Source organism: Lagenorhynchus albirostris, chromosome 4 (genome assembly GCF_949774975.1).
Source record: "Lagenorhynchus albirostris chromosome 4, mLagAlb1.1, whole genome shotgun sequence".
Classification (NCBI taxonomy): domain Eukaryota; kingdom Metazoa; phylum Chordata; class Mammalia; order Artiodactyla; family Delphinidae; genus Lagenorhynchus; species Lagenorhynchus albirostris.
This window is the reverse complement of record NC_083098.1, coordinates 13,687,260-13,703,400: the sequence shown is the minus strand read 5'-3', so window position 1 is coordinate 13,703,400 and position 16,141 is coordinate 13,687,260. Positions and strand designations below refer to the sequence as shown.

General features: G+C 38.1%; 1 protein-coding gene across 6 annotated transcripts in view; it reads right to left on the bottom strand.

Moving 5' to 3' along the window:
- Positions 1-16,141, bottom strand: part of PDLIM5 (PDZ and LIM domain 5) — a 213,821-nt gene that overhangs the window by 141,677 nt on the left and 56,003 nt on the right. For all 6 annotated transcript variants that reach the window (XM_060147578.1, XM_060147579.1, XM_060147580.1 and 3 more), the window contains exon 3: positions 6,773-6,924. In XM_060147578.1, the coding sequence (XP_060003561.1) occupies positions 6,773-6,924 (152 nt within the window). The remainder of the gene's footprint in view (positions 1-6,772; positions 6,925-16,141) is intronic.

Sequence of the window (16,141 nt, the reverse complement as noted above, 5' to 3'; positions counted from 1 at the left end):
TTTAATTCACATGAATTGAAACATCCCAGATAGAGAACTGAAAACTTGGATTTTAAAAAAGTATTTTTTAATATCTTGCCTCTGTGCTAATAGTGAAAGAAAGAGCAGAGGTGAACTCATTAACGTTAACAGTAACAGGATGTTAAGCAATCCATTAAAATGAAACAAAAGATGGCTAATAGCTTCAGTCTGGTACCACAGCTACTTCTTTTCTTTTTGTAACTCACTGTGCCTATTAAATTATTCCAGTCTGTCATTCATTAGTAGTAGTTACCGGACCTCTGACAATTTTTCTGCTGTTTGAAGGATGAGGAAGAAGGGGGAGGCAGAGAGTACATCAATATTTTTCAAAACTCAATCCTAGATCTTTCACTTCCAATCATAACAAGTTATACACTAAATGAAATTTAAGGAACCAAAGTAAATAAGTAAATAAACCCACAGATATGCCACTACTGATAATGTAAAAAACAAGGAAGATTAGAAAAGTTATATATATTCTCTGTGATTCTGAAAGGATTAATTTTAAAATATAAAATAAGGACAAGTATATAAAGTATTTTTTTATGATTAAGTTCTGTTTGAATATCCAGCTGACCTACCTTTCACCTTGAAGTCGGCAGGGTAGTACAAGTCACTTTGCTAACCTGGCATGGTTTAAGATAACTCCAGTGAAGAAAGTCCAATTTCCTGATTCTCTCAGCCAAAACAAGCAAACTGACATTAGTCTGATCTAATAGCAAACTTTAGGGAACTTATCCATTTACAGCTAAAAAACCAGAACAAGAACCAGAATTTAAGGGAACTTAGAAATCACTCATGACCTCATTTTATAGTCAAGAAAATTAAGGCCCAGAAGTTCAGCACCTTACCCCAATTCATACAGTAAGTCAGTAGCAAGTTTATCTATGTTATGCAAAGAATTAATGAAATAAAATGAAATAGTCAAAAATCTTATTCATAGACTCCAACTCTAATATAGTTCATAGATTTATTTGACATCAAAGCTTCAGAAAGTAGTCTTCTTCTATTATTAGCTGAAATAATGTAATTGTTAAAATGATCCACTTTGACGTGGATCAAAAGCATAGGCAAAAAGCACTTGATATTTAAAAACAAGCACACTACTATTTGCCTGTTCTCCCAAGAGGAAAAATAATTTCAAATAGAATTTTTCATTGTCCAGTTGTAGCACTCTTAGAATCAGTGCCAGTTTCAGGGGGAAAAAAATATTTTCCAATCTTTCCCAATGATAAAAGAAATGAAAATGAAATATTCCACACCTCTATATTCATTAGATACTAGAATATAGTGAGTCAAGTCTTATTTTTTTAGGATATCAATGAGAGAGCATATGTTTGCTTTATTACATACCCCCAAATAAGACAAGATTGAAAAAAAAGTTCCAAAATAACCTTATGCAAGCAAGTATCTTTATCTTACCTTTTCTTATCTAAACCTTATTTTAGGATTTTGAGGTTGGGCTTAAACAAGAGGTCAATTAAATAAATATATATAATGAACAAATATATAACAATAATACTTAATACAAAAAAAATTCACAAAACAAAAACAAAGATGGGGGAACTTCCCTGGTGGCACAGTGGTTAAGAATCTGCCTGCCAATGCAGGCGACACGAGTTCGAGCCCTGGTCCGGGAAGATCTCACATGCCATAGAGCAACTAAGCCTGTGCACAACAACTACTGAGCCTGCGCTCTAGAGCCCACAAGCCACAACTACTGAGCCCACGTGCCACAACTACTGAAGCCTGCACACCTAGAGGCCATACTCTGCAACAAGAGAAGCTACTGCAATGAGAAGCCCGTGCACTGCAACAAAGAGTAGCCCCCGCTCACCACAACTAGAAAAAGCCCACGCACAGCAACGAAGATCCAACGCAGCCAAAAATAAATAAATAAATTAATTAATTAATTTTAAAAGATGGGTTTTCTCTGTCACAGTCTCCTGCTGGGGGTTCTTGGGTGGAGATCAGCAGAAGTGGTAATCGTCCAGTATTTCTACCGCACTAGAAGAAAAAGGCAGTGCCATGGCTATCAAGACTGGGGTGAGGCTTGGTCTGCTCTTCCTTCTAGCCCCTTTCCAATAATGAAACCACCTCTCTCCCAAATCCTGCTGTAGAGCTGGCCAAGCAGCTATAACTCTTCAAGGCTTTCTCACAACTTTCTACAGGCCCAGGAAAATTTAAAGTCGATTACAAATATTGCAGTGACGCATGGGTCCTACAAGTACTGTCCCATCTCCACTCACTTCCTGCTATCTCTCTGACCTCACTTCTGACCTTGCTGCCTTCACTCCCTCTGCTCCGGGCCCACTGGCCTCCTGACAGGACCACTGCACCAGCTCTTCCCTCTGCCGGGGACACTCGTGACCCAGATATCCAATAACCTTCTCACTGAGGCTCTCCCGACCACTCTTTTATTTTATTTTTTTGCAGTACGCGGGCCTCTCACTGTTGTGGCCTCTCCCGTTGCGGAGCAGTCTCCGGACATGCAGGCTCAGCGACCATGGCTCACGGGCCCAGCCACTCCGCGGCATGTGGGATCTTCCCGGACCGGGGCACAAACCCGTGTCCCCTGCATCAGCAGGCGGACTCTCAACCACTGCGCCACCAGGGAAGCCCCCGACCACTCTATTTTAAATTGCAATTTCCTACCCCTGCATTCCCTATGTCCCTTACATGCTTTATTTTTCCCCAAGGCACTTACCACCTCCATGTGATATACTATACATTTTTACTTACTTGTTTGTTTATTTATTTATTTATGGCTGTGCCGCGCGGCTTGTGGGATCTTAGTTCCCTGACCAGGGATCCAACCTGGGCCCCAGTAGTGAAAGCACCTAACCACTGGACAGACAGGGAATTCCCATTACTTAACTTGTTTATTGTCTGCCTCTGCTCACTAAAAGGTCAGCACCAAGGAGGCAGGGATTTTGTTTGTTTTGCTCACTGCTGAATGTCCCCAGCATCTACAACAGTGCCTGGCACATAGCAATAGTCTCAAAAAGCATTTGTGGAATAAATAAATGATGCCAAGTTTGAGAAATAATGCTGGTGCCCGTCAAATATTTATTAGACACTAAAAGCACAAAACTATACAAGATGCCAAATACAAACAGTGCAAAAAACAAGGTCTTTGCTTTCAAGGAGTCTAGTTGGTGAAACACAGAGTAATTAGTTAATTACATAGGCAGTATTAGGTATGACTATTAACCAGTTAGGTTTATTTGTATATGATTCATGGAATCTGCCTTGTCATTCCTGGTTATACCTAGTGTACAATTAAACGCTGAGTCGAGTGGTATAAACTTGTCATAAGAGTTTAGAGGGGGAAAAAATGAATAAGTTGCAATAGTAAGAAAAGACCATGGGTAGATGGTGAGGTTTGATATGGGATTTGTGGAGGTGGAGGTATGTATTGGCAGTGAAAAGGTGGGTGGGCATTCCAGATGAAGCAAATTTCATGAGAGGACAAAAAAGGCATGTGAGGGACAGTAAGAAACCTACCTTAAATGGAAAAATGGTATTTGCTGACGAGTAGTGATGATCTGGGGAGGACAATCTTTCTTTTTTTTTTTTTTTAAACTTTTGGCTGCACCAGGCGGCATATATCCCTGACTAGGGATCGAACTATCGCTCCCTGAACTGGGAGCACAGATTCTTAGCCATTGGACTGCCAGGGAAGTCCTAGGGGGAGGACAATCTGAGTGTGCCTGGGTCACAGAGAGCCTAATCCCCTGAGCAAAGGACTCCAGTCTGGAAGGAATCTCACAGCACGTGCTATTGGTGCCCAGCTTGGGTCCTCTGGAACCCTTCGACTGGTTTGGTACATCCAGTGCCAAAGGTGCTCCCTGCATTGCTAATGGTTCATACCAGCAACTTTCTGTGGAAGTAACAGAAGCTACCTCCTAGACCTCTTCTGCACTCCTGCACACACACATATTTCCAGGACAGCTGGTGGTCAATAAGTAATGAATGAAGGGGAGAGGGGACAAAAGCCCAGTTCCTTTGCCTCAAGGCAAGACAGACTCTATGGTACAATTTTGTTCCAAAGTTCCCTCCTGGGTCAAGCTGAGGCTAGACATCCAATGAAACCAAACCCTTCCTCATCTCAGTTTCTTCTTCTTCCCAATCCCGCTTGACTTATTCCCTTTGAAGTAACATGTAAAAGAACTCTCTTGATACATCATTTGCACATGAATACCATCTCAGATTCTGTTTCTAGGGAAACTGGACTAAGACAAGTCTGTAAAGGAAAATACCTAGATATTCATGAAGAAAACAGTTACACAGAGAAAATACTGTTGTGGGTCACTCAGTTTGGAAGAAGAATGCTCAGCAGTTTGGCTGGTGACAGATGGAATAAAGAGGGTAAGGTGACTGGAGGCCAATTAAGGGTGCTGTTGTTCAAACTCAGAAATAAGTGGAAGAAAAACTATTTGCTCTGATATAAGAAAGAGAGAACTTAAGAAGAAAATGGCTTTGGTATAGGGAAGAATTGATGATAACTCTTCAAAGTTTTATTTTTTCCATAAAAAACAAAAAGTCTTTCTTCAGTAGTACTGTCAATGTTATACCATGAATTCTCTTAAACGCAAATCTCTTTTAGGCTGACACTACCTAACACAAGAAGTGTTCAAAACCTTAAGGAGAATAACAATGAATAACAACAGGACTCTAAAATTCTCTCTCATAGTTTGAGTCTCTGAATGTCCATATTCAGAAATACGAAGATAAGATTAAGTAGTATCTCCAAATGTTTGTAACAAGTTGGTTTGTTAGATTTTGTATTCAAGTAGCTTAAAAGAATCTGTATTAGAGTCAGTAGCAGATTACTTAAATTGCAAATTCATCCAAACAGGGTAACATCTGGTTTTCATCTACTCTTATGGAACCAGAAGTGCTGTCAATAGAAAATGAGATACTGAGTCCTAGGTTGTAAAATAGGGAGCACAATGTGAAAACAAGTAGGCTACTATGAAAGGAATGATACACAGCCCAGAAGGAAAGATTATACCCTACATAAACTTTCACTTTAGAATTTGAGAAACAGCCCAACATCATCTGTATTTGTTTTGCTTTGTTGATATCTCAGACAAGTTAAGCTTCTTAACTTCTTGGTTCCCTTTCAAAATTCATACTTAGCAAAAATGCCTATCAGTAAAAATGACTATTTTCACTTAATTAGTAACAATTTTTGTGTTACATGTCTAAATATATAGAACAGAAAGGATACTATCGAAACAGGACTTTTTAGCAAGGTTATTTTTTCTCATTGATTACTTTTCTATGAATTAAAATGTATAGCTAATAGCTTTCAAATTTTAAATACACATGACCTTTGATTCAACAGTTCCACTGAAAGCAATTTCACACACAGACACACACACACTCCCCCAAAAGAGAACTGGTCAGAAAGTCATGCTACAACAAAGTAAATCTATAAGTCTAAGTTTTTCTAAATTTTTCCTATTCAGTTTTAAGACCAAACTGATACTCTTCCAGACAAGTACATATAATTTGCCCTGTATATATCCTTTAAATACTCCCAAGAGAGACTCCAAGAAAAAAAAGGTTTCTTAGCTAAAAGTGTTAGGAAGGTATGGCATGTTGTTCCCCTCTTAAAGATTTATAATAAAGACAACAATTTATGGAAGCCTATGAGACGTTTTTGGGGAAAATGGCATTTTCCAAATTTTATAGACCAGAGAACACTTATGTAATTATCAAAAGCAAGACTTGCTTAAAACCCTCCATGACCACCTGGTAAGTGATAGCTACTTCCTTATAAACCTAAAGGTTCAGAGCCATCATTCAATCACCCTCCCTCTATCCCCTCTTTCTCCTCCCTTCCCCTCAACCCAAGACACTGCAGTAGTTCTAACTTCATATTTCATAATAATCATAGAAAACTTATTCATATATAATTCTTGGTCCTTACTTCCAGATATTCTGATTCCTATCACAACTTTTTTTTTTTTTTTTTTTTTTGCTGTACGCGGGCCTCTCACTGTTGTGGCCTCTCCCGTTGCAGAGCACAGGCTCCGGACGCGCAGGCTCAGCGGCCATGGCTCACGGGCCCAGCCGCTCCGCGGCATGTGGGATCTTCCTGGACCAGGGCACGAACCCGTGTCCCCAGCATCAGCAGGCGGACTCTCAACCACTGCGCCACCAGGGAAGCCCTATCACTATTTTTAACAAGCAATCCAGGTGATCTCAATACAGTTCAAATGTTGGGATGCTGAAAAGATCTGATATAGTACAATCAATGAGATGATTATTTTTAAATTGAAGCCAAACTGAGTTCAGAAAATTTGGACTTCAAATGAGTATATTAAAATTCTGTTTTTCTACCCAGGGAAAGAAAGGGAAAAGGACATACTAAGAAAAGCCAAATCATATCTTAAAAGAATACCCCTAATATACTGCCCAGAATATTAAGGCCAAGAGTTTTACCCCGTAACAAGAATTCTTAGGCTGCACTCCATTGAGAAATTTCAGGAATTCTTAAACTCTCTGAAACTGCACACACAATCTTTATGCGTATGTGAATACATGCCTTATAATCCAAAGCTTTCACCAATTCTCATACTGCTCAATTACCCAATTTAAAAGCCATTCTATTTTTTATTTATCCACCTGAAACAATGGCAACAGAAACTGCTTCTTAGTTAACACCATGAATCAGACACACGAAAACACATTCCTCAGTGTTGTCTTTTCTCTCAGAGCCAAACAAAAAGCAATTTACCTTTGCAGAGTCATATTCAAAGAGCCTGTACAACCCTTAATCTTGTTCTGGGCTTCAAGATGAGTCATGCCATGTGCACTTATTCCATCAATGCTGAGAACCACATCACCTATTCTTACGTTTGCCTGGGATGCTTTGCCGCCATCTTTTAGCTGTAAAAAATATATTTCATTAGAATTGTCACTCTTTAAAAATAAACACAGATGAAAATTATTCTTTTGTTATATCAAAAGAGAAGTATATTAATATACTATTAGACAAAGTAATACAAATTATCTTGCTTAACAGGTAAAGTTAAAATTCAAATGACTTTCATACTTATTTCCTTAAATTCTTATTTGTTTTCTAAAAAACTGAACTAATTGTCTGAGAAAAGGTCCCTGATAAGTTCTCCATTTCTTTACTGTATAACAGTAGTGTGTGATTGTTACAAATAAGGAAGAGAAGTAGGCAAGGCAACTACATTTTAGCAGAAAAAAAAAGAAAGTAATATGAATAGGGTATTTAATACTCTTTTAGAAATAACTTTTAAAACTCTTTAAACAGCTGTATTTTTGTTTGAGCACAAAGAGTAATACAGATGGAGGATCTACTGAACTATCCTTCCTGTTGAGTCCAATTCATATCCAGCGTTTGAGGGACTGAATTCTTTAAGATCACAGGCCCAAATATCTTTTATGCTGGCTGTGCTTCCTGCTCCAGGCATTTAGAACGAGGGGACGAGAACCAGTTGTGTCTGAGACTGTCAGACTCTTTTGTGTACTACGATCTTTAATCCCCAATCTTTTTTTCCCTTTTTACAAAATTTTCTACATGTTTACATTTAGTTTGATCTCCTTCAAACTTCATGTGTATCTATTTCATTGCTCCAAAAGGAGCAAACAAATATAAAATGACAGTAAAATGAAAGATGATACAATTTTAATAGATACTCAGAAACATGGAACAAGTACAAATCAAAAGGAACCATTCTAATTAAAATGACAAGCTTAGAATTCAGTAAGTACAAGCAGATCACAATGAATACTGGGCTGTTGGAAGACAGGTGAGACTAGGCCCAAAAAAGAAAGAAAGAAAACAACCACTATTTCTCTAATACTTAAAAGTGTAGATTTTATGCAGGGATGATGAAAAACATCTGGAAAAGGATAGTGGTAATGACTGCACAACACTGAAAATGTACTTGATGCAATTAATGAATTGTGCAATTAAAAATGGTTAAAATGTCTAATTTTTTTTTTTTTTGCTGTACGCCGGCCTCTCACTGCCGCGGCCTCTCCGGTTGCGGAGCACAGGCTCCAGACGCGCAGGCCCAGCGGCCATGGCTCACGGGCCCAGCCTTTCCACAGCATGTGGGATCCTCCCAGACAGGGGCACGAACCCGCGCCCCCTGCATCGGCAGACGGACCCTCAACCACTGCGCCACCAGGGAAGCCCAAAATGTCTAATTTTTATATTTTACCACAAATTTTTTAAAACTAACAAAAACTAAGTATTTTAGAGAACATTTTACTAAAATTATTTTTTGATTAAAAGAAAAACATCCCTCAGCAAACTGAACAAGGAGTGAGTGCTAGAATTCATAATCTGGAAGCAAAGCAATAAATACAACTGGATATTGTATGCTCAGATAGGTTTTGATTACCATCAGTTGTCAAATCCTTTCCTTAAAAATAATGATCAAGGCAGATCAATCCTAGTGTACAAGAACAACTCTTTGGATCTAAAATCAAGAAAACAGTATTGACTGCTAGGTCCATCCAGTCAGCACCCATGTCTGCGCTTCTCCCCAGCTACCCTTAAGCTAGAAGTGTGCCTGACACTATAGACCTTCATTATAATATATACTGAATGAATGGATGCCACGTATTTATTATTTAACACTGGCAAAATCTATGGTTTGTTTTAAAGTGCAAAATTAGGAAGAACTAAAATTTTAAATAATTTGAAATTTATCTCATTTAACACATAACTATCAAATGATGGACATAGTTCTTGAAATTAGTAAGAAAAAATATCTATTTGAGCAAGAATATGTAAAATTTAACAGATACAAAGTGTAAAATAAAAGATTTCAAACCTTTCAAATGAAATATTCTCTATTATATACATAGTACATAGAGTTGACCCTTGAGCAACGTGAGTTTGAACTGCGTGGGTCCACTCACATGCGGATTTTTTTCAACAGTGAATGCTATAGTACTACATGGTATGCGTGTTTGTATACGGCGGAACCAAACTATATGTACGGAGGACAGACTATAAATTACAGGTGGATTTTCAACTTCGCAGAGGGCCAGTGCCTCTAATCCCCAAGTGTTCAAGGGTCAAGTGTAGTGATTCTGTTTTCATCTTTCTACTAATGTGAACAAACAAAACAACTCCTCTCAGCTGCCCAGATATTTAAAGGTAAGAAAAATTAATGAAATGTGACAATAAAGAAATAAATTTCCAGAGTAATAAAACAGATGAAAATTTAATGCATATCAAACTTATCAACATAGCTGTATTACACACATGTGTATGTATATACATACATATAGACACACTTTTCATTATATATTATATGACTGACGAAGTAATACCAAAATTCAATGAAAATTAAATAAAGTTAATCTGAATTCCAGGACCACTGGATCAAGAAGAAAAAAATTAAGATAGAACTTTATTAAGTATATTTTAAAATACTGTATAGACAGATATATTTATTAAAATATGAAAGTAATGTATGCGTGTGGTGGGAGTAAGAAAAAAGTCTTTAAAAATAATAATATCTACATTAAATATTAGAGTTTTACTGTATTAAATAACAGGTGTGGGGACTTCCCTGGTGGTGCAGTGGTTAAGAATCCACCTGCCAGTGCAGGGGACACGGGTTCGAGCCCGGTCCGGGAAGATCCCACATGCCACGGAGCAACCAAGCCTGTGCACAACAACTACTGAGCCTGCGCTCTGGAGCCCACGAGCCACAACTACTGAGCCCGCGTGCCACAACTACTGAAGCCCGTGCGCCACAACTACTGAGCCTGTGCTCTAGAGCGCACGAGCCACAACCACTGAGCCCATGTGCCACAACTATTGAAGCCCACGCGCCTAGAGCCTGTGCTCTGCAATAAGAGAAGCCACCGCAATGAGAAGTCCACGCACTGCAATGAAGAGTTGCCCCCACTCATCACAACTAGAGAAAGCCCGCGTGCAGCAACGAAGACCCAACACAGCAAAAAAATAAAAATAAATAAATAAATAATAGGTGTGGACTGTCTTAATAATTAGTATTTCTTTTTTATTAATATAAATATTAAAGAAATAATTTAATTTAATAACAAATAACTGTTCGTCTCTCCTGCACAGAACTAAATTGTTCAAACTGTGAAGGACATTTACAAAGAAACCAACTCCTAAATCTAGCAATGCCACCCATTTTCCATGGGACTTACTTGCAGGGTTTTATAAAGATTATGTGAGATAACAACTTAATAAATGTTAGTTATTATTATTATTATTCTCCTGACCTCAGATTACTAATCCAAGAAATGTGGAGGTTGTACTGGATGATGTCAAAGGCCTTCTAAGGTCCCTTCCAGTCTTAAAAGTTTTATCTATCTGTGAACTGTCTATACAAAAGTATAACTCTAATCCTAAAATAAGAGTCATATCTGAATGGTAGGGCAAAGGAACATCTATTCCCTATGAAAATAAATGAATGGAAATTTGAATCCTGATAATAAGACAAAAAATAAACATAATTTATCCTACATTTTGTTTTAGCCAAGAAGGGCATCCAAAACAATTTTTTTAACCAGAAATAGAACACAGCTAAATTACCTACCTCACCATTCTTCACATAAGGTAGCCTTAAAATACAAACACTGAAACCTAAGGGCATTTGCTCAAAATGTACCCAACTAAAGCAATTTAAATACTCCCAGTCCAGTAATATAAAGGTTATGAGCAATTAAGAAAATAATCTAATATTACTCAGCCATAAAAAGAAAAACAAAATTGAGTTATTTGTAGTGAGGTGGATGGACCTAGAGTCTGTCATACAGAGTGATGTAAGTCAGAAAGAGAAAAACAAATCCCGTATGCTAACACATATATATGGAATCTTAAAAAAAAAAAAAAAGTTTCTGAAGAACCTAGGGGCAGGACAGGAATAAAGATGCAGATGTAGAGAATGGACTTGAGGACACAGGGAGGGGGAAGGGTAAGCTGGGATGAAGTGAGAGAGTGGCATGGGCATATATACACCACCAAATGTACAATAGATAGCTAGTGGGAAGCAGCCGCATAGCACAGGGAGATCAGCTCGGTGCTCTGTGACCATCTAGAGGGGTGGGATAGGGAGGGTGGGAGGGAGATGCAAGAGGGAGGGGATACAGGGATATATGTATACATATAGCTGATTCACTTTGTTATAAAGCAGAAACTAATACACCATTATAAAGCAATTATACTCCAATAAAGATGTTTAAAAAAAGAGAGAAAATAATCCAATCAAATCAAATGTCATACACTAGATAAAACTTACTCCTTTGTCGCAGCTGCCTACTCGATTCTGAGAGCCTATGATCTCAAGATGTTCAAATCCAACTTCTCAGAATTACCTATCTTTTTAGGCTTGCTTTTACTCTGTCACCCTTATTTTCAAAACATGGAGCATAGAAATCATATAGCCCCTGTGTTCTGCCGTTTCCTTGAGCACCACATCTAGGGAAATTACTAAATTTTGCTGATTCTTCCTTTTGTCTCCCATGCTAGTCTATACCCTGATCATCTGTCACCTTGATCTTGCCTGCTGCCTACAGTAAGAGTTTTCTGAAGACCTCCTTACTGCCAAACTCTACATGTTCCTTGCCCTTTCCTCCATCTTACTGTATTTCCATAATGGGGACCCTACTACCACTTCACACTGAGGAGTTCCATCATGTCCACTATTTATAAAATGAGGGTGAAAAACTTCAAATATCTTCTACTTCCTACAGTGTAGAATAAAGCTGAAGGCTGAAATAGAAGCAATCTATAACTAGTCATCAAGCTGTTTCCAACTTCAAAGCAAACGCCATAAGGTCAGGGATCATATTTTATACTATGTTCTCAAGAGCCTTGAAGATTGTAGGTACTAGAAAAACAGATGATTAAGCCACAGTAAATAAGAAATCAATAAATCTATCCATCAGTTTAATATGTGAAATTCTGGTATAAATATACTTAATTCACCGAAGAGAAAAATAGATAATCTGAAAATGAGAATCTTCAGTTAAACATTAGGCCGAGCTAACCTAAGAAAGGTCAAAAATCAAACTGTATTTTCACTAGAACAAAGTAAATCCATTTTGGATAGTTAGTTAATGTATTTTTCCTAGGATTTCCAAAGAGGTGTCACAACTCCCCTTGGTACTTTATCTAACAAGTGTTAGGAAGAGTTTAATTGTATTTAATCTCAACCCTTTCTCAATCAGTTATCAGAAATGTAAACAAATGCTCATTGCCATCTGTACAATCTTTCATGTTCTTTAAACTGTCAAACAAACTCCTTTTTGTCTACAGTTTTTTTGAGCTTATTAATATTAATCATCTTGGATTTTTGACATTAACATCTTTTCTAAATCTCTAACCATCTTTATTATTCAATACTCAGGCTTTCTACTCACTATTTAAAGTGCAGAAAGAGCCTAAACGAACGCCAGTGGGAAAGGCCCAATGCACAGAAACAAATGTAAAGCTTGTTAAAGGTGGCATCTCATTGAAAACTCCTATGAGCTTTCATTTATCCCCAGAACTACTTCATCAAGGCATCCACTCAATAGAACGATAAATTTTTTGCCTTAATTGGGTAGGATGTATCACTCTTAGGAATTGTGAGCAGCTAAGAAAAGACTACAAGGTCACTCATTATTTGCATAGTTCATTTTTTCCTTTGTTTTTTCAAGCCTAAATAGTCTGCATTTGTTTGAAGCAGTAATAACCTTCTGTCATCAGTAACTCTTGTACATACTATATGACAGCCATAAATGTGTGTGTATCTCATAAATGCACGATGTGTAGGAAGGAAGCAGTCATGGGAGGCTCCTGAGTCAGCTTCATTATAAATCAAACTAATCACAAGCAAATGCTTCTCCTTTGATCTTTAAATACATTTTTCAGTACTGTTGTCCAGTTTTCCATAAACTTAATTGTAGCTGTATGCTTCTTTAAAAACACTGCTTTGTGGTCTCACTTAAGTTGCAAGCAGACATGGCTGCAGATGTCAGAACTACCTCTGAACTTCTGTTTACTGATGCAGAAACCAGGACAACTGTATGCTCTTCAAGAGAATGGTCTCTTTACTGAGCCTCCCCATTGACTTAGATAAGAAAGGATCTAATATCAACCACCTGTTATCAGACTACGCCATCAATTCACATAGGCTGGACATCTACCTCAAGCACCTAAGGGCAGAGAAGACAACTTTTCAAACTGACCAGTCAGACCTGATTTTTCCCTTCCCTCCTTAAAGGAAGACCAAACACCCCTCTTCTCTTCCCTCTGCTTCTCTAAGCCTCAACTTTCTCTTCACTTACCAAAAGAGCTTGATATGCCACCGAATCAGAACCCCGGCTCCCCGTGTCCTCCTTCCCTGCTTACCACTATTCAAGTCTGAATTTTCCAAACTCCATTCCCACAGAATGGTGGCCTCAAGATCACCACTTTCCAGGACAGTCTGGCCACTGTGCCAAAAGGCCAAAAGATAAGAATCAATAAGGTGGGCTTCCCTGGTGGCGCAGTGGTTGAGAGTCCGCCTGCCGATGCAGGGGACACGGGTTCGTGCCTCGGTCCAGGAGGATCCCACATGCCGCAGAGCGGCTGGGCCCGTGAACCATGGCCACTGAGCCTGCGCGTCCAGAGTCTGTGCTCCGCAACGGGAGAGGCCACAACAGTGAGAGGCCCGCGTACAGCAAAAAAAAAAAAAAAAAAAAAAAAAAAGAATCAATAAGGTGATATTGGTGAAGAAATCTTGAACTGGGGGTCAGGGAAGGGCAGGAAGGAAAGAAAACAAAAGAACACATGACAAGGGAGGGCACTGGGAAGAAGGCAGAATAGGGAACCAAGGCCATGAGCAAAGAAAGGGTCATGAGATGTCCCTGGTTTGGGGTCCAGGCCTTCTCTCTGGGTGTGTTGTACATCACCATGCACGTGCACAAAATAATGGAAATATTTAACAGAACATCAAGATAGTAACTAATTATAGAAGCAAGAAGATCTTATACTTTAATTGAATAACTAAAATAACCTAAATGACTATAACTATGATGTAGAGCCAATTAACTCCCAGTAATATTTATGTATGTCATCAAACATGTCATTATCTTTATTGGACTCAAGTAAAATTTATAACTAAACTCCCAAATGCTTATTAGCCTCTATACAAATGTGCGGATCCAACAGTATTTCTTCTTAAAACTTTTTAACAAAAGAGGAAAGTAGTACTATGTCTTTATAAAACTGCATTGAAAGTAAAATACTATCTCAAGATAGCATACCACTTAGACGAGGATCTCAAAGACACACTGAAGAGAAAAATCTGTCTTATCCATAAAGAAGTAAACTACTTGGGATTCATAAGGGGTTATAGCTATCCCTGTTAAACTAACCCTGCCCGATAGCTATTACCTCTTAAGAGGCATATCATAGAAGCAAACCAATCATTGAACTCATAGCAAAAACCAAACAAAATCAAAGGAAGCAGTATAGAGCTTTCATTTTTAAAAGTTAGAACACAGTATGGCAGATATCATTTTAAGTAAGTCTAACTGCTTAAGCTTTCTGTCTAAAATGAACATTTAACACAGCTGCTATACTGTCTGCAGCCTTTTCATAAAAAGGTAAAATGTTTAGTCATAGCAGTGACTCCAACACTATCTTAGAATTCCCTAATGAAATGTATCCTTCCAAATCATAGGGAACTCTCAGTATGCACATAGAAACCGCTATCTGTCTTCCCTTGGAAATAAGCCAGCAGTTCCAAACCTCAGAAAACAGGTGCCAGCAATAGAAATATTTTTTGAAAATATATGTGCCCAAGAACATTAGAGATCATTTTATAATACAGATAACATTGTATCAGTCAGATGTTTACTGAGAACAATCTATGCTCGTTCAAAAGAACTGGTATTAATCCGATTAATAAGATCAAGATTGGTATTAATCCTATTATATGCTACAGGTAACAAATAGAAGACAGGTACCTATATAATAAGCCACTGCCAACGTCCAGTTTTCAACCTCCTGCATATTTTCAACAAATATGGAATGCTTGGGAATGTGTGACCCTAACGCCATGGGTATGACAGGAATGCCATCAGGCTTAGTAAATGTAAAAAAAGGAACACATAAATATGACAGCTACAGAAAGAAACACTAACAGAAATTTCCCATGTCCAAAAACCATGGGAACTAAACCATGGGAAAAGAAAAGCTATTGTTTTTCTAACAGTGCCGTTACCAAAATTCAGAGAAATACATATACTAAAAAAATTATATCCATCTGACCAACAGGATCTTCGTGAGGCAGAGGAAAGCACAGAGAAAAATCTCATTTTAAAAAATACCTAATTAATGGGCAATCTTTAATTTTGCTTTAAAATATATTTTCTAGTAGTACCTACTGTAGAATAAAAAATCTGAATCCAGTTATGAGCCTATGGTCAAAAGTATCTAGGTGTTTATCTCCCACATACTTCCCAGAATACTGTGAATATGATTTTTTTGCACTACCACCCCCCAAAAATACCTAAGACTAAATGAGCATTATTCCAAAAGAGAGAACTCACAGAACTTGTTTTCCTGCCAAATGATGAATGCTACTCAATTACCAAGAAATATCACAAATGAAGAAAAATGGTCAGAGTTTTCAGCCACCAAAATGAGCCGAAGAACACTGAGAAGTACTAAATTTTTTCCAAACATATCCTTCAAGGCTTTTTTTCAAATCCCAATTTATTTACTACCGCTCCAGTGCTTATTAATCTGCCCTATGTTACTACACTCAACACTTAAAGGTGTTCTGTCTTGCACTGTTTATTGTTATATAATGTTGGCACCTCCACTGGCCTACAAATGCAACTCAGCTACGTACAAAATGTCAGTCTCTGGCCTGGATGTCTAGAGTGAATGCGCCCCTTTAAACCTGGAGGCTACTTTGAATTCATCTGAACACCTTTTTTGTGAAATAAACTGACTTGGCTTTCTATAGGTCAGAATAGGGAGATAAAACAAGCAATCACTGATGTCTCTCAGTGAGTACGTTTGTAAAATCCTGGCTCGTGGGCACTGGTTACTTTAACTATGGGCCTTATTTTTTAGCTTATGAGTCAAACAGTAATCAAT